Genomic DNA, 22,179 nt, shown 5'->3' on the forward strand with positions numbered 1-22,179 from the left:
TTGTCCTAAACCTTTCTATGATTCTATGATGCTTTCTTATAGTAGAAATATTAAAATATTGCCCCATCAATAACTTTGGGCTAATATCAGGAATCCCGTGGCAGAATGCTAAGAAGAACAGTCCTGGTCAGTTCTTGTCTCTCAACCAGCACCACCATTAAAAAAAAAACTTATCTCATTGCTGTTTTTGGAATCTATGTACTTATTTCAAAGTTCTTTCTTTGGTAATGTGCAATCGTGTCTAAGTTTGAATTACTGAAGGAACTTTAAGTCTTGCAAAGTAGGCACATTACATCTATATGCAAGCTGTGTGCCCAAGGAACATGCAAAAAGGTTCAATGTCCGATCTCCTTCGTGCAATGTCAACTGGTTTCAATCTACATATTGGGAGGAGTGCCACAGTTTGTGTCAGGGTCACTGTGCTGAGTGAGAGGAGATCTATTATCACTTTTGCCTGTGACTTCTTTTTAACACCACATGAATTATAAATAGTGGAAGTCAAATTTTCACTCTAAAGAAATGTTTCTACTTTAAGTTGAATGTTATGAGATTAGAACATTCAGATCTTATCAAATTGATAATGATGATGGATCTGAGATCTTCTTTGTAGGCAGATAAGACTCTCTCTAGACATATGTAGGCACAATCTTGATTATTCAGCATGGATTAGAAATAACACAATGTTATATTATTGATGGTGATACTTCACAAGTCAGCAATGATATTACAAACTTAATTTAAAATGTAAGATTCTGTTTCATTTCAAAGCCAAGTCTCATTATGTTTTGTTTTGTCGTAAGAATGATATTGTCAGAGCCGGAGGTTAGGTTCTTATGAAACAAACACAGAGAATGTTGAAGAAACTCAGTACGTACACTTAATGGTAAGATCCTGGAGAGTGTTGCTGAACAAAGAGACCTTGGAGTGCAAGTTCATAGTTCCTTGAAAGTGGAATTGCAGGTAAAAAGGATAGTGAAGAAGAAGTTCAGTATGCTTGCCCTCATGGTCAATGCATTGCATAGAGGAGTTGGAAGGTCATGCTGTAGCTGTATAGGACTTTGGTTAGGCCACTTTTGGAATATTGTGTGCAATTCTGGTCTCTCTCCTATAGGAAGGATGTTGTGAAACTTGAAAGGGTTCAGAAAAGATTTACAAGGATGTTGCCAGGGTTGGAGGGTTTGAGCTATAGGGAGAGGCTGAATAGGCTGGGGCTTTTCCCTGGAGAATTGGAGGCAGAGTGGTGACTTTATTGAGGTTTATAAAATCATGAGGGGCATGGATAAGGTGAATAGCCAAAGTCATTTCCCTGGGGTGGGGGAATCCAAAACTAGAGGGCATAGGTTTAAGGTGAGAGGAAAAAGATTTAAAAGGGACCTAAGGGCAACCTTTTCACACAGAGGGTGATGCGTGTATGGAATGGGCTGCGAGAGGAAGTAGTGGAGGCTGGTACAATTACAACATTTAAAAGGCATCTGAATGTGTATATGAATAGGAACAGTTTAGGGGAATATGGACCAAATGTTGGCAAATGGGACTAGATTAGTTTAGGATATCTGGTTGTCATCGACGAGTTGGACCAAGGGTCTGTTTCCATGCTGTACAACTCTATGACTCTATGTCTGGCAGCAGGATGTGAAACAGAGCTAACGTTTTGTGTCCACTTTGAATCAACTTCAGTACCACTCGGAGTCCACTTGCCAACCAAGCTGCACTCTCTTGCAATACAAATGTTCGTTTTTCCCCTTGAATTTATATTGTTGTAAAATGATCTGATGAATACAAGATGAAAAGCTTTGACAAAGTGTGTCTTTTGTCAACAAGAAAACAAGCATGTGGTTTCATGTTGTACTGAATTTTACCAGTGCCACTACATTTGTTTGGTGCCTCTGGGCACAGGATTTTAGTGCCTTTGCCATCATTCACATGTTGCTCAAACAAATAAACAAAAAAAAACTTTTAAATTGTGAATGATGCTCTACAATTCACTGAAAGTAAAACCAAAAACTGAACAAAATGCAAAAAGGTAGACACAATGACTGTAGAAAAGGTAAACAGCATATTTTATGAAATCAGTATTTTAAATCAGTATCTATTTCACATCTATTGAATGCTGTTAAAACCTTCACTGATTTTTCATTTTCTTCTTCAATTTTGTTTTGGAATTGTGAACTGGGAGCTGCGAGTTCAAGATGATTTTGTACTTTGGGACAGCTTGTGCTAAAAGGAAAAGAACAAATCAAACATGCTTTGTTTGTTTGCAAGGCCAGGGCTGGAGGCTAATTGCGGCTAATTCTTGATTAAAAAGATTCAGATCCAGCAGTAGATCCAGCAAACCTGGGGATAGCGTTGTGTTTATACAGATAGCAGAATTTGGCTATTAACTAGGTCAGTACCTGCGAATTGGTTCTGGTAAGTCTGGAAGAGGCCCTATGTTCAAGGTAATGGTAGATGTTGAGTGGTAATTGAGGCCTCAGGAAGAGATGATCAGTCTATCAGGATGTAACCAGAACTGTTTTTTTGAATTGTGTTTCCACAGAGGTGAGCTTGACTGCTGACAACACACCATCAAGATATGAAAGCTCCTTGCAAAATCTCTCATACCAGTTTCCAGAAGTCCAAAGAGTAGAAAGCTGAGTTGGCAGTGTTACTGCCTTTGCCTGGGTAAACTGAGAAGGTGACTCTAATCGGCAGTTCCGGAATTGGAACCAAGGATCCCCATCTATCCCTGTGAAACAATGCATTATAAAAACCATTTAAGTTATCTGGTCAATTTTGTTGCTTTTAGTTATCCATTAACTGTTTGCTTGCTTTTTATGTGAATGAGAGCTGAGAACAAATGTTATAGGTTTATAGCATAGACATTAATTAGTTTACTGTTGTTTAAATTTCTCTCTGCTAAAGTTATTGTGTATTTAATAAATAGTTAAGACTTTGTTTAAGATAGAAAATGGAAATGAATTATTCACAAAGTCTGGGATTGCTTATTCAAAAGTCTTATTAGGAACCATTGGAGTTACTATTGGGGTTTTTTAAAGTTTAATGACACTGTATTTCAAATCGAGAGGTGGAAAGGCTGATTTGTTTCAGCTGCCTGTCCCTGTGTCATAACAACACTGAAGTACAATTGTTATTTTTAGTATGCAAAATCAGCAGGAATGTTTCACACCCATTTAACACTGAAGGATAATTATGGACTTTTAGTGCAACCTCAGTTAATACAAAAGGTACCAATGTTTAAGGCAAGTTCACATGAAACAAGGTCATGTTTTAGACATTCCAAGATGCAAGCTGATAAGAAATATCAGTATCCTGGCATATTTATCCAAGGGCTAATCAAAAATCTTAGAGAAGAACCACATTGCAACAAATTGACAGAGAAAATTTTATGAAGTCACTTGGAATGCCCTCTTTCACCTGGAAGGAAAATACTTAGCTCCAGATCGTAAGGTATTTAGTTTCTCTATTATGTACAATTTTACATCACCTAAACCTAATTCATTTCATAGCAGCAGTGTAAGGTGTATAAAATTAATTGTGAATATGTTATGAAGAAATAGCTAGATTATTCAATGGAGGCTGTGTATGCATAACATGGTACATGTGATATACCAGCCAGGTATACATTTAATTTTTGCACACATAGGAGTAATATGTTAAAATCTACTTAAGTAGTAGCTTCAGGTGATAACATTTATATCCATGAAGGTTTATCTTATCATCTAAATATGAGGTATGCATAATTTATGATTTTAAAAATGTAATACAAAATGTTCTAATCCTTTACAGGGTATAATTTAATAATACACATGAAAGGATACATTTACAATTCTTAAACCAGTTACACCATCCTTCCTCCCCATCAGCAAAATCATGTGTATATTGACCAGAATTTTGTATAGATAGCAACCATGAGGCTAATTGTACTGACTATTATAATGAAGTAAATCGGACAGCAATTTTCAAAGCCTGCTATGAAAGGCTGTTTAAAAGTATTTCAATGCAAAATACAGAAGTCACTTTTAGAGATATCCTTGTGGTCCACAGAAGTGCTAAAACAACTTTGCACTGATATCAAGGCAACAGTTTAAAATTGATCCGTTTGTCCACTAATTCACCTCTAAAAATATCCAAAACATTTAGGGATGGTGTATTCAGGAATATGTATATTTTTAATGGCATGATAAGTGATAATTTCTGCCAAACAGCCTTGCTGACTCTAAAAGCTTATTTTCATAAATTGGAATCTCATTTCTCCAGATAATAATTGGTGTTGATGATATACTTCCTGTGCATCGTTTATCTCTTCCTTGCCTGCCTATCCAAATCTTTGCTTTGTTTTCTGTCTGTGATTTATATCTAATTTACAGGTGAACTTTTCTAGACAAGGTGAGGTGGTCTGAATATGACTTCTGAAAATGGCATTGGGTCAAGATCCCCTCCCAGTTCTAGGTTTCTCCTGGACATGGCTGAAAATGGCAGAGAATTTCCATGTGAAGCTGTTGGGTAAGTCACTTAAATATTTAAATACCTCAGTAACTTGTGTTTTAAGCAAGGATTCTGCCTTTAAAGGCCAATTGACCTATTTCCTGAGCAGTTAGCAACTCATCACTCACCAAACCAAGTGCACAGTAGGGAATGCCACTTTGGTGAAAATGACAGGGGACTGAAAAGCCATTGATCACTAAAAAATGACGAGTTGCTGTGATGGCCAGGTGAGCGGCTATTGCTCACAGTACTCCTTCTCAAAGAACGTCTTCAGTGCTTGACAGGTAATTGTCAACTTATTGTGGGGTCAGGGAGTCATACGGCATGGAAACAGACCCTTCATTCCAACTATTCCACACTAACCATGTTCCCAAACCAAACTAGTCCCACTTGCCTGCGTTTAGCCCATATTCCTCCAAATCTTTCCTATTCAATCTGATTGATTGAAGACTTATATATTACTAACGTATTACAGATATGTTATAGAGGTGCCATACTGGGTCAGACACCAGATCCACTCTAAAGGATGTAAATAGTTTTTGGACAGCTGGTAGTGATGTGAGCAGCAGGGGCTGTTACTTCACAATTCTTTTGAGCCAAATTAAACTGAGAAAATGTGAATCAACACACTGTTGGTACCATCTTATGAAGTTGTTGATAATGCTTTGATTGGGAGTATTGGGCAGAAATTCAATCCACACTGCCACAATAAGATTAATTTACTGACCTTATCAAAGCTATGAGAATCTGTTTACATTTTTCCCAAACTAATGAAAAGTAATTGCCTATATAGTAATATTTGCTTTTAAAGCAAACTGTGCCTTTAAGAAACTTGTAGTTCTAATGATTAGAATACATCCAGATACACTCATTCTTCACATTACATTTTGTTTTAGCTTTTACGACCAGGTTCCATTTCATCCATTTAGTCTTCACATCAGAGACAGTTAGATTATTCAGCCAACATTCTGTTACAAAAATCCAGTGAATAAATTCTGTTACTATATTTCCTCAAAGGAGCACCACAATGCATTTTATATTGCCCAAAGTCTAATACCGCTTAAACTCTGGTGCATTTTTCCATTTTGCTGAAGTTTTGCTATTTTGTCCTCTCTTTCCATTACGCCAGATTTGCTGGCAGTACTCATTCACAGTAATGCCTGGTTTGTTCAGGAGCTGCAGAAAATCCTTGTAACGTAGCCTGGTCCTGTTCCGACTATCTCTGCCCTTTCCCTCATTGAACCCTGCTTTCATCGATGTTGCCTTGAAGTCACTGAGTATAATTTTAAGGTGGAATTTTGTAATGATTTGTGTGAATGTATTTTCCACGGCTCTGCAATAATAAATCCCAGCATCATCTTCCTGCAAGTGACGTATGAGTAGACCAAGTCTTGTTTTGATTATTCTGGAATCATATTTTATCTGCATAAAAACAAAATATAGACATATAGAGTAAGATATACCTGTAGATTCTTAAAGATCCAATTATAATATTATGATAATTTAATGAATGCACATTTATCATATTTTTAAAAATTAGATCCTTTGTTTTGTGAATACTTGTGCTCCTAAGAAAACACAATTATGGAATATTTTCCTCTTGCATTCACATACCTATATTTAAGCTATAGAAATTTGAAATTAATTTCAGCAACAAAATTCAATGAGAAAATCATTTTTAGAAGATTGCCTCAACAATGATTTTGCTAAAATGATTGATTGTCATACTTTGTTTAGCTGGAGTCAAAACAAAGGCTAGTTTGCCAAAACCAATGCAAACAATGTGAATCACAAACTCTATGCTAATTCAGTAATAAAGTGAAATTTCTCATCTAGAAAATAACATTTCGTAGAATCCCTTACAACTTAATATTACTTCAGATCATGAGTTTAATTTCTAACATCAGGTTTCCCACCATTGCCACTTATTCCATTTGCTTGTTAATAACATATTGATAATTAAGCATAGCAGCTGTGTCAATTCAAGTGGTAAAACTTGATTATATTCAGTTTTGTAAAAGCTGTTATGCAATCTTAAATTTTGGATGTGAATAAAGTTCTAATATAATCATGAACTGCAGAAATCTATTGGAAATATTTTTCGTAATGATATTTATAATGTAAAAAGTTATCCCTCACTATGCCTGTAAAGACCCCATCCACTCAATAATATTGATATAGAGTAGATTGACAAATCATCTGTTCTCAAAAAATATAATTGTTGTTTGCTCACAAAAAATGACCAGAGATGTCAATTAATATGGTTGACTCATAACTGCCCTCTGGACAATTAGGGATGGACAATAAATGCTGGCTTAGCCAGCGACACCCTCATCCCCTAAATGAATAAAGGAGCTGATGCAAATTTTAGAAAAACCATTTATGAGCAGTAAGAATCAGGCTGCATTTAAACATATGGAGTAAATTGATATGGATTGTGGCCATTTTCCAGACTCAAAATATTTAGAGAGCATACCTATCTCACAGTGGGATACCCTGTGACCAATCTGCACAAACTGCTGCCTAATTTTGGGCCTTTTTAGGCATTGCAAGTGGATTGAGTAAAACTGTCAGCCTCTTAAATTTTAAAGTAGAATTTGCACATCTTTTAGAGAACCTCAACTGGATATTAGAAGGCTTAAGATTTGTTAACAGCTCCTCGGATGGCAACAACATGCAAAGTAATTTTTTTTCATGTTCCTGTCTGGCCAATGGGAGCAGGAATACGGACCAAAATCCATGGATTAGTGTTGATTCTTCAAAGTTAGAAACATTAAAATAAGCTTGGTTTTAAAACAAGATGTGTTAGGTCCCCTTTAAAAGAATGAGATATTACCAATTTGACATGGAAAAAAACTCTGATCAAGACTATTTCCAGGGTTAAAATGAAAACATGTGATGACAATAGAAAACAGAAAATATATTGTTGGAACAATGAACAAGAAAGTATTCATTTCAGTAAACTCTATAGCCTTTTAAGAGGTTGAAGGTCCAGATGTCTCTTTACAGATAGATCAAATTGATTTTTAAAGTCAATATACCTTTAATTTGCAGTAAAACCATCCCAATGAGTCCACAAATGATTGATATTCAATTTTCTATCAACATCATATGCTAACACTAAAGCAGTGACATGCATCTGCAGCACATGAATGTACTATTTTGCTAGAAATGACACTGTTTTGCTAACATGATGGTGCTTTAGGCATTTTTAATATTTCCACACTTAACAAGCTCCATGAGTGTTAGAAAACTGTCCACGAACTGAATATTTCATTTCAATCATGGAAATGTTAACATGATTTAATTGTGGAAAGAATGTGAAAGTATATGTCAACATACTCATTGTCTGATTGAAAATCAAACAAGTCCCATGAAATATATCTGAAAGATTTATTACGCAACTCCAATGATTTTCAGTGTTAGAATGCAACATTCAGATTCATTACCTCTTCCTGTTGGCCATTGAGTGATCGCTGAACAGACCAAATGACTGATGTTTGCTGTGACCTTGGACTGCATTCCAGAAATGTTGAATTATATTGCACTCCAAAAACTAACTTCTTTTCGGTTAGTACATTATTTGCATCTATGTAATAAATGTTTATTATGGGAATTAGCAAGAAAAAAAATCATAATGGATGATAATTTCATTCTCATAAATACCAGCAAAGGCAGAACAAATTGAACAACACATGTTTAAAACATTCCAGGTTCAAAATAAAAACAGATGCTGTAAAAAATGCTGATTAATTTTTTTCTCCAAATTATACTTTGGTCGTAAAATGTGTAAAAGGGCATTCTGTAGCATTTCAAATTGGACATTAGAGAAAGTACAATAAAATTATTATTTTTTCCCCACACAGCATATTCCACTTTGTGCCTCAATACAATTGCAATTAGACATGATATTTATAATACGCATTCCATGTCATAGCCCAAGGTGTTCTATGCAGTTTCCAGGCCTTTATTGGTCTACGTTTTAAATCATTAGTTTTTGCAAAAAAAATTTAAATTATTCCATGCCCATGCAGAGTATGTGCCAAAACATCAACAAAAGAACACTGGGTTGAACATTAACTTCCAAAAACAGGTAGGTTACAGCCATGTCAGAGGTTAAAACACAGGATGTCTGGACCAAGAAGGCTTTGCATTCACTCAACTTCATGTTTTAACAGAGGTATGAGAAGGTATTTGTGATCAACACATTCAGGGAAGTGGATTGGTCATTTAAATATTATAATTAGGCTGCATGGCATCATTAATTAATAGCTTACTATTATTACCCCATACACATGTGCATGAAGAATGCAATATTTATACATTGTATAATGTATTAATAGTTAGGTGTAATTAATGTTTGCTGAATTCTTCAAATATACCCAGTTTCTTATGTTATGAGAGGTAACATAAACATTGCTGCATCAGGTAAAACACCCTGCTGGAGGCATGATGTGCTGAATCTACTGGTTAGTAATTACTCTTTTAGGGCTAAGAACAGGGATGTTTCCTCCAGCCTCAACAAGCTAATTCAATAAATCCTCCTAGTATACTCTTTCTGGTCAAACCTCCCATCCCGAGCACAATAAGACTTCCCAACCTTAACCCCATGATTGGCAACTGCTGAAGCAATATCTTATTCATCCCTCCATGCTCAAGAGCTCTGAATCTCCAAGGCACCTTAGTCTGAAAACGGGATGTGACCACCAGTGGATTTCTCTGCTGCCCATGAACTGGATGCCTTGGGCCACCACTGGATTCCCCCATTCTCCCAAATCCATGATCTTTCTTAGATCCCAAATTTATCTATCTGCTTTCATAGGCGTTGGCTTTGTGAAGCAAGCTTACTGTGAGTCAGGCTATGGTGGGCAGTAAGCTTGTAAGATTATCTATTTGGAAATATAGGTTTGATTGAGGAATGAAAATAATTAATTAGGTAGACTGCACATGCTATTAATTTATACAGTACTGAGCACAGATGTCAAAATGATATAAACAGTAATTTAATCACCAAAAAGAAGCCCTGCAAAAACACTTGGCAACATTGCACCTAGTGTGAAAGTAAAGTATTAGTTAACCAGAGATGTACTGGAGCAATCCAGTAGATATAATGGCAAAGATCCTCAACACAGGAAAACCCATGAGAAACCTGCATAGGACATCACTCACAAATACTGGGAAATTAAATATCTTTTCAGATAAATTTTTAATAAAAGATTCTTTTAAGATTGAAAATATAAGGGAGAGGTGAAGAGAAAGTCCAGATAGAAGTATAAAACATCACAAATAAATTGACTAGATAAAATCTCACAACTTCATAAAGGAATCATCAATGCATAATATTAAATGATACAGCATCATGTGAAAGTGGGAGCAACCAATATAGAGTGTTAACAATGTATTGGCAAAGAAGGAGGGTGCAAATAATTTAAAATTGAGACCCTGCCACTGAAATTTCAATGCTATTAGAAACCATCAGATAATACTTCTCAAAAGAGATTTTCTTCCATCAGGAGAGGAAACCTTACTTGCTTGGGGTTTTAAAGTAAAGTTTTACTTTAAATGTTAATATATATTCTATTCTTTTTTTTCTTAGCTGTTCTTAAATCTTCCTAGTTGAAATATCTGGGTCATTTATAGAACATAGCACATTACACACAGTAATGGGCCCTTCGGCCCACAATGTTGTGCCAAACATGGCACCAAATGCAACTAATCCCTTCTGCCTGCCCTTGGTCCATATCCCTACATTCCTTGCTGATTCATGTGCTTATCTAAAGGTCCCTAAATGCCCCTGTTGTATGTGGCTCCACCACCACCCCTGGCAGTGCTTTCCAGACTCCTACCACTCTCTGTGTAAAAAACAAGCTCCTCACGTCTCCTTTGAACTTTTCCACCCTAACCTTAAATGCATGTCCCCTAGTATTAGACATCCCAACTGTGGGAAAAAAATTCTGACTGTCAACCCTATTTATGCATCTCATAATTTTATAGACTTCTACTAAGACTCCCGTCAGTCTCCGCCGCTCAAGAGAAAACAACTTGAGTCTTTCTAGCCTCTCCTTATAGCTCATACCTTCTAATCCAGGCAGCATCCTGGTAAACCTTTTCTGCATCTTCTCCAAAGCCTCCACATCCTTGCTGTAATGTGGCGACCAGAATTGAATATAATACTCTAACAGCGGCCTCACCAAAGTCTTATAAAGCTGCAACATGACATCCTGACTCTTGTGCTCAGTTCCCTGATCGATAAAGGCAAGCATGCCATACATCTTCTTTACCACCCTGACTACTTGCATGGCTACTTTCAGGGAGCTGCGGGCTTGAATCCCAAGATCCTTCCGTATATCCATGCTGTTCAGAGTCCTGCCATTAATTGTATACTTTTCCTTAACATTTGATCTCCCAAAGTGCAGCACCTCATACATACTTAAATTCCATCTGCCATTTCTCCGCCCATATCTGCAACTGATCTATATCCCGCTGTATCCTTTGACAACCTTTTACACTACCCACAACTCCACTGATCTTTGTATTGTCTGCAAATTTATTGACCCACCCATCTACATGGATGTAAGTTTATGGTGTAGCAAACTTTTATTAAAATCAAGCAGGCAGTTTGGAGGAGGAAAACATTCTGAGGCAGCTTCTTCCCCAATGGGATGGTTATCTAAATCTTACAAACCCAAAATTGAGCATTTGTGGAATTGGCTAGCTTGATGTCAGCAGATAGAAGCTATCAGGGAAATAATCCTGACAGAAGTTAGCTTTAATTAAGAGCCATAAATTATTCAGCCCACTTAACTTCTGCAGGACTTTTGTGAATTTTCACCCCACACAGAAATCAGTTACAAGTTAAAATGTTAGCTTGGTTTGGCCGGAACTGTCTCCATAAACAGTGAATAAAAGAAAAAATTCAGCTGATGAAGAATTCAGTGTGCGGTAATTGCCATATTAATGTTTGTATACTCACAGTCCTCCTGATCCCAACACTGAATTATTGGGTCTCCATGCTTTACATCTTGACGTCTGATCTGTCTAATTGAAAAGTAAACACATTTTAGTCATTAGAATTAAATAGCAACAAAATCTTTTGTATTTATATGAGTCCACACAGATATTGCTAGTGAACTATTAAGGCTGTGTACTTGTACAATGTTGGCTGAAGACCACGTATAATGTGTAAACAAGGATGGCAGAGCTAAATACAAATGCTGGTGCTAGTGCAATTGGCTAAAAATTGCTACAAAGGGAGTGATACTTGACATTGTAGCCCATCATCCCTTTCAATACTGCCAACACCTTACTTTCCTATATATCTACTGTCCAAGTTGCCACACACTCTAATGGCTTCCACCCTTTCCTCTTCTATGTCCTCATCATTCACTTCCACAAAATGCATGAACAATAGAATTCCCAGAGGGAAGCCCAGGATGTCAACAATCACAACCTATCTTAAAATCCCAACAGCTTTCACAAAGTGTCAGTATTAGCAAATATACAATGGATTCTAAGTGATGGAAGTGACTCCAGACAAAACCATCCTTCTGGATGATCTTTCAATTTGTCAATCTCTTCTTGCACTGTACCAACTCAGTAATAACCATCATTTTTGCGGAAATAATTTGCAGGGGATAGAAAGCATGAAGAAATAATTGGGAAGTCTATACGTGGATTAGTAAATCCACTCCTTCAATTGTTTTGTGTGAGATCATGGGAGGGAAATAGTCAAGGCCAGTTTGTTTGGGATTGACAAACTTTTTCCATTGGAGGAGTCCTGCTCCATTTTTACTTGCCAGGCTGCCACCAAACCAGGAAAACCCAGATATAACAGTCAGAAGTGCCGGTAACTTGAGTTTGCTGACCTGAGCTGATGAAATTTCAGTTGACATTGTCCTTCTCGCTACAATGATAGAAATTTCCAGATCTGCCAATGGTGTTTATAAAGATGGAGGTTATCATTTCTCTTTGGACTGTTACCATGGATTTCTATTCTTAATTTATATTTTAGATTTTTGGCATTTGTGGATCTCTTTCTCTTTTCATTGCCTGGTTCACTGGTATTCATTTGTAGGTCATAGGCATTACTGTCTAGGCCAGCATTTTATGCCTATCCCCAGTGATAGCAAAATAATGTTTTTTTTTGTAATCATTTATACTATATGGTCAATGCATCTTTTCTCTGATCTGTTTCTATCAATATTGCAAAACTTAAAACATTTGGCTTTCAATACTCAGCAAGTGGAATCTACATGAATACACTTAGAACAGTGTTCCACAAATCAAAATTCTTTCCTGGTTTAGCATGCCTCCTGATTCTAATTCTACAACATTACAAGCAGGTCCTATTATATTACAGAAAAAAATACTTTTAACTATTTATAGTGAAGCACAACATCTATAAATGTCTACAAAACATTACACCTCAACAGAAACTACACTAACTTTATTAGCACTTACCTTTTTGGTGCTGGCACATATCTGCAACATGAATTCCCATCCCATGCACAGTAGGGATCTCGAGCAAGGCAGCATTCTGAGCAAGCTGTGCCATATGCTCCACACCTCTGCAGAGCAAGTTGCACGACGCCATCCTTTGATCCAGCATAAATCTGCTTCTGTAAGTAATATTAAAGAAGCTCAATTACAGGGTCTGTTAAGGGTTCAACACTCTCAGTACATTGCACGCAATATACGACAAGAATACTCAGTTTTTGTCTGTCAATGTATTTGGTAAGTTTAAAGACTGCTTCTGTGGATGGTTCATTTGGTGTGTGGTGCCAGTGCACACTGAAGCACATGGGCACCTAGAAGGTTACAGTAATTGGGATGGGGGTTGGAAACCAAAAACAGGAAGGCAAGCAGAACCCAATGACAAAATTGCCCTGCTTGGAGAAATTGTTCCTGTGAAGGATGGGATAAGATTGATGAGGGTTTAGGATGGCAAGAGCAGTATTGGGATATTATGAGATGGAGAGAAGAAATGGCATGGTATAGGAAGGATAGGATGGTATGTGAGGAGTGAATAAGATAATGGAATTGCTAAGTGTATAAAGAAGCAACAAAATTATCTGATTCAAGATATTCCCGTGTTGTTCTTTATGCTAATAATGAAGATTGACTACACTTGAATTAACAAGTCTTAGAAAATACTTCAAGTGAATTAAGAGAATCAGCATTGGCTGTGTAGATGAAGAAAGTTATCATAGGTTACACAGTCCAGACTTTCTACTCTTAACAAACAAAAAGGCATACAGCACACAAACACAAGCTAAAGGATGAAGCAGTTATAATGTTGCTACAAAACATGAATCCTAAACCAGAACTTTGAAATGGAACAAGATTGGTAGTGAGGATGCTCTTTCTTCAATTATTAATTATAAATAATAAATAATAAATAATTATAAATCTTGAATTATAAATTATAATCAGCAGATTTTGAAGGAATAAAATCTGCATTCCTCAAATAATATTGAACCAACTGAATGTAAAGCCATCTCAATTTGGTAGAGAACAAATCCCAGTTGGCCTTTCATATTCTTAGACTACAAACAAGTCACAAAGCAAGACTATTGATAAAATTTATATTCCTAGACCTGTTTTACATATGGGAAGATGTATATGGCTTTGTCCAAAGTGAAAATCCTAGTATTGTTAAAGTCTTTAGTGAACTAATTTAAAGAAATACTGTTGCAATAATGTTTAATGCAAACAAGTTCCTTCTCTTCATATATCTCAAGTTGTAAATCATCCCATACACTATAAGGATTATTTGCATTACTTTTCTGGTGAAGCTCAAGCCATTTCAATGTTCTCAAGGCTGTCGACAGGAGATATTACGAAGTCATTCAGTTTTTGTGCTAACTAAATTTGTCCAGAAAATGTAACCATCTTTGTCTGCAATAACTCTTATTCAGAATTTTCTTTTACAGGTTTTATTTTCCGCACCTCTCTTGTAATAAACGTAGTGACAAATGTCACATTATAGTTCCACAAACGGCCGGAATACCACTTAAGTGTTGGTGCTTTCTTTAAATTCACCATATCCCAGCCTTTCTGTTAACACAACAAGCTTCCAGCAGAGGTCGTTGGAGAGCAACCTGGAGTGGAAAATAGCTGTTTTGTTTCACTTCATTGCCAGAGATGCTGTGACCAAGGGTGGAATATTTTTGAGGTGTCAGGAGCTCTTATGTCACTAGAGAGGTAGCAAGGGTTCATGTTGCACCTTTTCATGAAGGACTGCTGAAACATAAGCCAATCGGGCAGTGGTGAAGCCACTGGAATGACAAATCAGATGGAAGTATGGCTCCATATTTCTAATCTGAATTTCTTGTCAGAAAGCGGAGTCCTCTCCTTTTGTGAAAAAAATGGGTTGGAGTTGCAGTCTACAAGAGATTGCCATACCTTGGATATTCTGGCCACATATTTCCCAACCTGTAGGGACTCATCAAACTTTATTTCCAAAGTGTGTTTTGTTTTAAGAAGAGGACTGATACGGCTGAGATAACTGCGGATGAAATTTCAGTGACTGCATAAAGAAAAATTTGGAATGCCACACCAATACAGAATCAGTAAATTTCAAATGGAAAGACTAAGCAGGAAGAGATAATGGGAAGCTGACTGCCCAAACCTCTCTTAGCAGGAGGTATCTTCTGCAGACATGTTTGTGTTTCATCCTTCCAGGGATATATAAAAAAAGGAGTTAAAAACAATATTTAACTGTGATCTGTGTGTGTTAGTGGCCTGAGGTTATAGTGTCTGGACTTAGATGCTGTGAAGGTCTTAGCTTTGAGGGCAGCCATTAACCATGCTTGCACTGCAGGTAAAGAAAGGGAAAAGGAACTTTCTCACTGAGAGCTTCCAGCTAGCTACTTTCGAAATGAACCAAGACAAAAGAATTTTAATCAAACTGAAAAGTCAAGAATCTCAAAATTGATGACCAATGTCAGTGCTACCAGGATCGTAATGGTTGCAATGTTCTATTATTCACTCTTCATGAATGACTCTGAGACTGATCCATATATTTCTTAAACATTTTTTGGACTCATTATTTATTCCTAATCTGTGTATGTGTTGTAACCAATGTGGGGGCGAGGGGGGTGGGGGGTTGGTGGTGTGGGGTGGGAGGTGGTGAGTGTGAGTATGTGAGTACAGAAGGGGAGCCAATTCATCCCTCTTCAGCTGGGAGCTTAATGATTTCCCAACTGGAACTGTAACACACTGGGGAATTTTGTCTGGTAACTGCCCATAACACTTGTGGAATAGATAAGGGTACCTAGCGGATGTGGTGTACTTGGATTTTCGAAATGGTTTCATAAGGTCTCACACAGGAAGATAGTAATCAAAGTTCATGTACATGGGATTGGGGATGATGTATTGGCAAGGATGGAGAATTGTCAAACCAACAGAAAACAATGTAGGAGTAAAAAGGTCATTCTCAGGTTGGTAGGCTGTTGGGTACTGCAAGAATCACTGCTTGGGCCCAACTATTCACAAACCATATCATTGCGTTGAATTTGAGAACCAAATATAATATTTCTTAGTTTGCTGATGACAGAGATTTAGATGGGAATGTGAATTGTGAAGGGGATGCAAAAGGCTTCAAGGGGATTTGCACAGGCTGCAAGAGTAGGCCAGAATGTATGGCAAGTGGAATATAATGTGAAGAATTATGAGGTTTGATAAGAAAAGTAAGAATTTAGAGTATTTCTTACATGTGAGAAGATTGGGAACTGTCAGTGTCTAAAAGGACCTTGGTGCCCTTGTTTATACTGGACTGAAAACTAACATGTAGATTTAGGAAACAATTTGGAAGGCAGGTGGTGTATTGGCTTGTAGTGTAAGCAGATTTGAGTACAAGAATAAAGTCACCCTGTTGCAATTATGTAGAGACTTGGTAAGGGGACACCTTGAGTATTGCTCACAGTTTTTGGTTTCTTTACCCAAAGAAGGATATACCAGTCATAGAGGGACTGTGATGAACTTCACAAATTGATCCTTGGATGGGGAATTGTCTATAAAGAGAGATTGAGGAGACTGAGCCTGATTATTCAGGACTTTAGAAGATGAAGATGTGATTGAATTGAAGTATACAAACATATTTTAGAACTGTACAAGGTAAATGCGGGAAGGAGGCTTTTGGGTGTCCTTGCACCAGGGGACACAGTGACAGAATAAGAGCTATGCTACTTAGGACTGAGATAAGGAGGAATTTTTATCACGGGGGTGACGACTCTTTGGAATTCTTTACCCCACTGATTGTCGAGGCTGTGGTAGGGTATATTCAAGATTGAGATTGACGGATTTCTAGATGTTAAGTATATCAAGGGATATGAGGATCATGCAGAAAAATGGCATTGAGGTAAAAGATCAGTCTTGATCATAGATGAGTGATGAAATAGGCTTGAGGGGCTGAATGGTCTTTTATTCCTATACCATGTGTTTGAGAAAGTAGAATCAATCTAACCCTCATTCCTTTGCAAGAATAGTTTGTCTGAAGGATAATATTGTCTTTAACTATCACTCCAAATTACACTCCTGGTTACAACTGGATGTTTCTAGTTTTGCAAGTGTAGTGCCTATGAAATTGCAGTATGTATTACTCTCAAAACTCAATAGGGAGCAACAATTTCCAGTAAACCAAAGTGACAACTGAAAAGAAATTGTAGATCCAAATACAACCATTGATAAATGAATTTTGCTGTATTTTATTTAGATTGCTTACCTGTTTTGCAGATATTTCCAATGTTAATACTGGAGTTGACTCCTATTAAAATGTAAATATTGGCGGTTAGGTACAACTTAATAACTTGCCTTGATAGTTATTGAAAAATCACGATGACATTTACATGAACTGTAGCAACAAATTTGGTATGAATTTGTTTAATAATTTCTCTCCTGTAGTAAAAGGTTTATAAAAAAACAACTTGCATTTATGTGGAACTTTTTGTGACCCTAAGACATCCAAAGCATTTCACAGCCAATGACGTGAAGCCATTTTGTTATGTAGGAAATATTGCAACCAAATTGAATACAGCAAATTCCCACGAACAGCAGCATGATAATGAGCAGGTAGTTAATTTCTGTGATGTTGATTGAGGGATACTTATTGTGTAGAACAATGTGAATGACTTGATTTCTCTTCTCTAAAGTAGTGCTGTGGGGACTTTTATGTCCACCTGAAGTGACATCTCCAACTGCACAGTACCCAATCAGTTTTGCTTGGAGTGTCAACCTTGATTTATGTACTGTAATGGGACTTGAAACTGTAACCTTCCAACTTGAAAGGCAAGAGAACTAACAACTATGCCACTTTAGAAATCTTGTCAATAATGTTACAAACACTATTAATGATTCTCATCAAGCATAAAAAAACAAATTACCCATCTACACTTCTTACTTTGTTTGCTAACCGTGATTCCTTGTATTCATGCTGAGTGGAAATAGTCACTGAATCAATTTTCAAAGACTGTTTGGGACAGACATGAATTGTTCCCTTGTCAAGTTTCATGTAAACTGCTGGATTGAAATTCCAGGACTGTGTAATGTTCTGTGACTTTTCAACAAGACATCAGCTACATTAAAGCACTTGGATTAACAATTTATCAACCTCATGGATATGGAGCTACTGTGAAGCTATACTTCCTGGGTGATTTATTTTATGGTGCAGGTCTCTTGGATTGGCAGGTTTAATTTATTAGTTTTGGAGTCTATTGCTGTTCTGCAGTTAGAACTGCAAGACTGAATTTTATCATTTAACCATTTTTTAAGCATCATTAGCATTTAGTATTTTCTTTGACACTGCCAAAACAACTTAATTCGTTTTAAGCTAGGCTTTGATTTTCTTCACAGTCTGAAGGATGTTATTAAATTGGAAAAAGTGCAGAAAAGATTTACAAGGATGTTACTGGGACTACAGGGTTTGAGTTATAAGGAGAGGCTAGATAGGCCAGGACTTCTTTCCCTGGAGTGTAGGAGGTTGAGGGGTGACCTTTCAGAAGTTCGCAAAATTGTGAGAGGTATAGATAAAATGAATAGCAAATGTCTCTTCCCTAGAGAAGGGGAATTCAAAACTAGAGGGAATAGTTTTAAGGTGAGCGGTGAAAGCTTTTAAAGGCATCTGAGGGGCAACATTTTCGGGCAAAGGACGGTGCATATGTGGAATGAACTGCCAGAGGAAGTGGAAAATGCATGTACAGTTATAATATTTAAACGATATTTGGGCAGGCACATGAATAGGAAAGGTTCAGAAGGATAGGGCCAAACACAGGGAAATGGGACTCGTTTAGTTTGGGAAACTGGGTCGACATGGACTGATTGGATTAAAGGGTCTGTTTCTGTGCTGTATGACTCTTTGACTCTATGTAACATTTCAGCATTTTGTGGACTCTGCAATCATCTCATATTCACTGTGTCTTTTTAAAAGTAGGTGCTAAATCCTATAAAGCTTTAATGCCTTGCATATTTAAGATTCTATATCGAGTAACTAATATGTAAATCAGAAAAAGATTTTTAAACTTGTATTAAGAAACAATGTCTTGTAAGAGGTGATAATCCAAGACTGATAGTGAAGCAGTCCGCGTTCATTTGTAACAAGATATGGACCTTGTTCTGGCTTGGGTTGATAAATTGCAAGTAGCAAGCACAGCACACCACACAATACCATGTCAAACAGAAGAAAATCCAAACATTTTCTGTTGACTTTCAATTGTTTTACCATCCATCGCTGAATCTCCCACAGTCAATATTGTGTATGCTACCATTGATTAGAAACTGAATTAGTCTATGCTCAGTGGTAGCCAACCAGCTATATAAATGCAACAGCATATCAGAGGCTAGGAATCCTGCAGCAAGTAACTCTTTTCCTGTTTCACCATAGCCTGTCCATCATCTACAAGGCAAATGTCAGAGATGTGATGGAAAGCTCTGCACTAGCCTGAATGGGTGTGCTCCAACAACATTCAAGAAACTTATGTACTCTCCAGGACAAAGCAGTCTGCTTGACCCCATTCATCACATTAAACATATATTCCGTTTACTACTTCACAGTGGCAGCAGTATTTACCACCTTCATCATGCATCGCAGCAACTCAGCTAGGCATCTTCAACAGCACCTTCCAAACCTGCAACCTCTACATCTAGAAGGCAGGAGTGTATAAGAACACCTGTGAAAAAAAAAGTTCCCCTCCAAGCTACACACTAATCCACTTTAAACTTTACTTCACTGTTCCTTCACTGATGCTGGCTCAAACTCCTCCTTAACAGCACTCTGGGAGTCCCTACTGCTGTCTCCCCACCTCCCAATCCCCGGTCCTCCTCCGCCCCTCCTGGGACTAGAACAGTTCAAGAAGGCAACGCACCACCATCTTCATCAGAACAATTAACAATTGGTAATAAAGGCTGGCCAGACCAGTGATGCCCACATGCCGTGAATCAAAAAAAAGTCATCAGCAGTTGAAATGGAAGGGCAACATGCCTGCAATTTTTTAGTTTGCATGACTTGGAAAATTGAATCCTAAAAGCCAGATAACAAACCTTTTTTTTGAACATTGGAAACAGAATGTTTGTCAAATTAACAGTTATTTATAACGAATTTAACCAGTTTTAGAAAGAAAAAGTAAAATATATAAGGTTAAAAGTCGATTAATGCAGCACATTTATATATCAATATATAAACATCGAGGTTTTTAAACTTGCTATCTAAACTATATTGTTCTTGTAAATGTTTACTTATCCATCATAAACGCATGTCTTATTTCATGGCATCAATATTTATGGAATCCTCGTTGCCCTGCTCAACGTCAAGTTATTTGCTGATTTTTGGCAGTCTCAGCTGGACAGGCAATTGGACAGCTGATAAACAGATAATGAAAAAGATCCCCCTTTGTCGGAGCAGATGATATCCCTCTGATAATTGCAGAGGGACAAACTTTATGATTTGTGAATATTCTGTGCTGACTCTATTTGGGAGAATTGCTGCAACTCCTGGCTGTGACTTTGGCACAGGGTTGGGGAAACCCATGAGAAAACATCATAAGGAGCTGCTCTTGACCAGTGACCTTGCCAGTCTGAGGCATCTGCTGGGGACAGGGTAATGGTTGGAAATCAAGAGAAATTCTATGGAAATTCCAGATTTATGTATCCAAACTAGGATGCAGCAATCAATGTGTAGAATGTCTGTTGAAATCTCGAACTCTCCCAGTATAACTTTGGTACAGAATAGGCAGCACGGCAGAAGTAAACAGTAGGTTCTCTGTAATTTCAATTAATCTTCCATCAAAGTAACAGCACGACATCAGGAGAACCTTTGCAGAAATTCCAGAATTGGATAGTGCCCAAAATTATCTATATCTATCTTCATGGGTGCAAAATTCACAGATCTCTTAAAAAAGTAAATAAAATGACTCAATTCAAAGAAAGTACAAAAAGTATTGAGAATGTTGGCATTGGTCAGTATAATTATTTTCTGCGTTGTTCAGATATTAATGCTTTCAATAAGAAAGTACAATACTGTTAGATCCCACTATTGCTGCTGAAGTCATTGGTGGGGATTTGGCATTAGTCATACATGAATTCCTGGCATTGGTTAGGGAGAGAAAGTCCCACATGCTAGTTTAACTATAATCACTGGAAAGACTTTTCAGCTGTCAATTAAGTTATACAAATTGATCTTCTGTACCTCGAATACTTGCAATTCCTCCAGTAAAACTTCTTCAGCGTTCAAACTGTCCTTGGTTACACTCAACGCTTTTATGACTGTTCCAACGTCTTTAAAAGACATAGAAAAAGTGTATTAATGAAAGAATATACAGATGTTTAGAACATTTTATTGCAAATGATTATTTCATGTACCTGTACCCAAAAAGAGGACTGCATATTGGCCATCCTTGGCAGTAACACGGTCGACAACAATCTGTGTAATTTTGTAACCAACATTCACTTGAATGAAAACAGGCCTCTTGTTTATTGGATACACAGCCTTGTACATCACTGGGTGATTCTTAATGAAACTAACGACATCATCTGAAAAATCCTTGGTTGTCTGGATTGTGGAGTCAAATGCTTTACTGGGACACTGAAAAAAATGGCAGGAATTTACACATGGATTTTATTAACTCCTAATACATCTTTACAGCTGATTACAATATCAACGAAGGTACCAATGCTTCTGTAATATAAAGCATTGTATGCTTTTGAGATAATTAATTAGTTGCATTTACCAAAAATGAGCTGAGTGCAACACTGAAATGCCAATTGGGCTCCTGTTCAAGGAGGAGTTCCTGCTCTTGACCACTGTTCAAGCGTCTATTGAAAAGGTTGAGCTAAATTCTGATGAGGCAATGAGGACCCAGATAATGGGTCCGAAAACAAGGGGCAATTGCTCCAGGGGCTTTTGGAGTAACCTATGCCTTGTCCAGCAACTAACTAAGTTTATTCAGTACTCCCTTTGCATGACCACTCTCGAGTCTGCTGTCAGCCAATTCGAGGCTAGCAGCTCCTCAGACCCATCAGCATTGATGGAAGCAATGGCCACGTCTGGGACTGTATCAAGGCTGTGAGAACGCAGCAATGTTACCCCTCCACCACCTCATCCTCCCAAACATCTAATTCTCTTCCCCCAACCCTTGCATAAAGGCAATGTAGTTGAGGGTTGCCAGAGTTGATCAGACAGATCCTGACAGGCTAGTGTTGGTA

The 22,179-nt window shown here is 37.4% G+C and overlaps 2 protein-coding genes across 2 annotated transcripts in view; both read right to left on the reverse strand.

Annotated features, from left to right (window-relative positions):
- Window positions 1–22,179, reverse strand: part of LOC109913838 (cadherin EGF LAG seven-pass G-type receptor 2-like) — a 990,249-nt gene that overhangs the window by 354,586 nt on the left and 613,484 nt on the right. The window lies entirely within an intron of this gene.
- The window catches only part of LOC109912364 (semaphorin-3D-like), an 82,825-nt gene continuing 64,422 nt past the window's right edge, over window positions 3,777–22,179 (reverse strand). The window contains exons 11-17 of the mRNA XM_020511787.2: window positions 21,337–21,559; window positions 21,164–21,252; window positions 17,210–17,251; window positions 12,946–13,103; window positions 11,459–11,523; window positions 7,935–8,074; window positions 3,777–5,907 (exon numbers count right to left, since the gene is read on the reverse strand). Coding sequence (XP_020367376.1) covers window positions 5,536–5,907; window positions 7,935–8,074; window positions 11,459–11,523; window positions 12,946–13,103; window positions 17,210–17,251; window positions 21,164–21,252; window positions 21,337–21,559 — 1,089 coding nt within the window. The 3' untranslated portion in view covers window positions 3,777–5,535. The remainder of the gene's footprint in view (window positions 5,908–7,934; window positions 8,075–11,458; window positions 11,524–12,945; window positions 13,104–17,209; window positions 17,252–21,163; window positions 21,253–21,336; window positions 21,560–22,179) is intronic.

Source organism: Rhincodon typus, chromosome 25 (genome assembly GCF_021869965.1).
Source record: "Rhincodon typus isolate 14 chromosome 25, sRhiTyp1.1, whole genome shotgun sequence".
Taxonomy (NCBI): Eukaryota; Metazoa; Chordata; class Chondrichthyes; order Orectolobiformes; family Rhincodontidae; genus Rhincodon; species Rhincodon typus.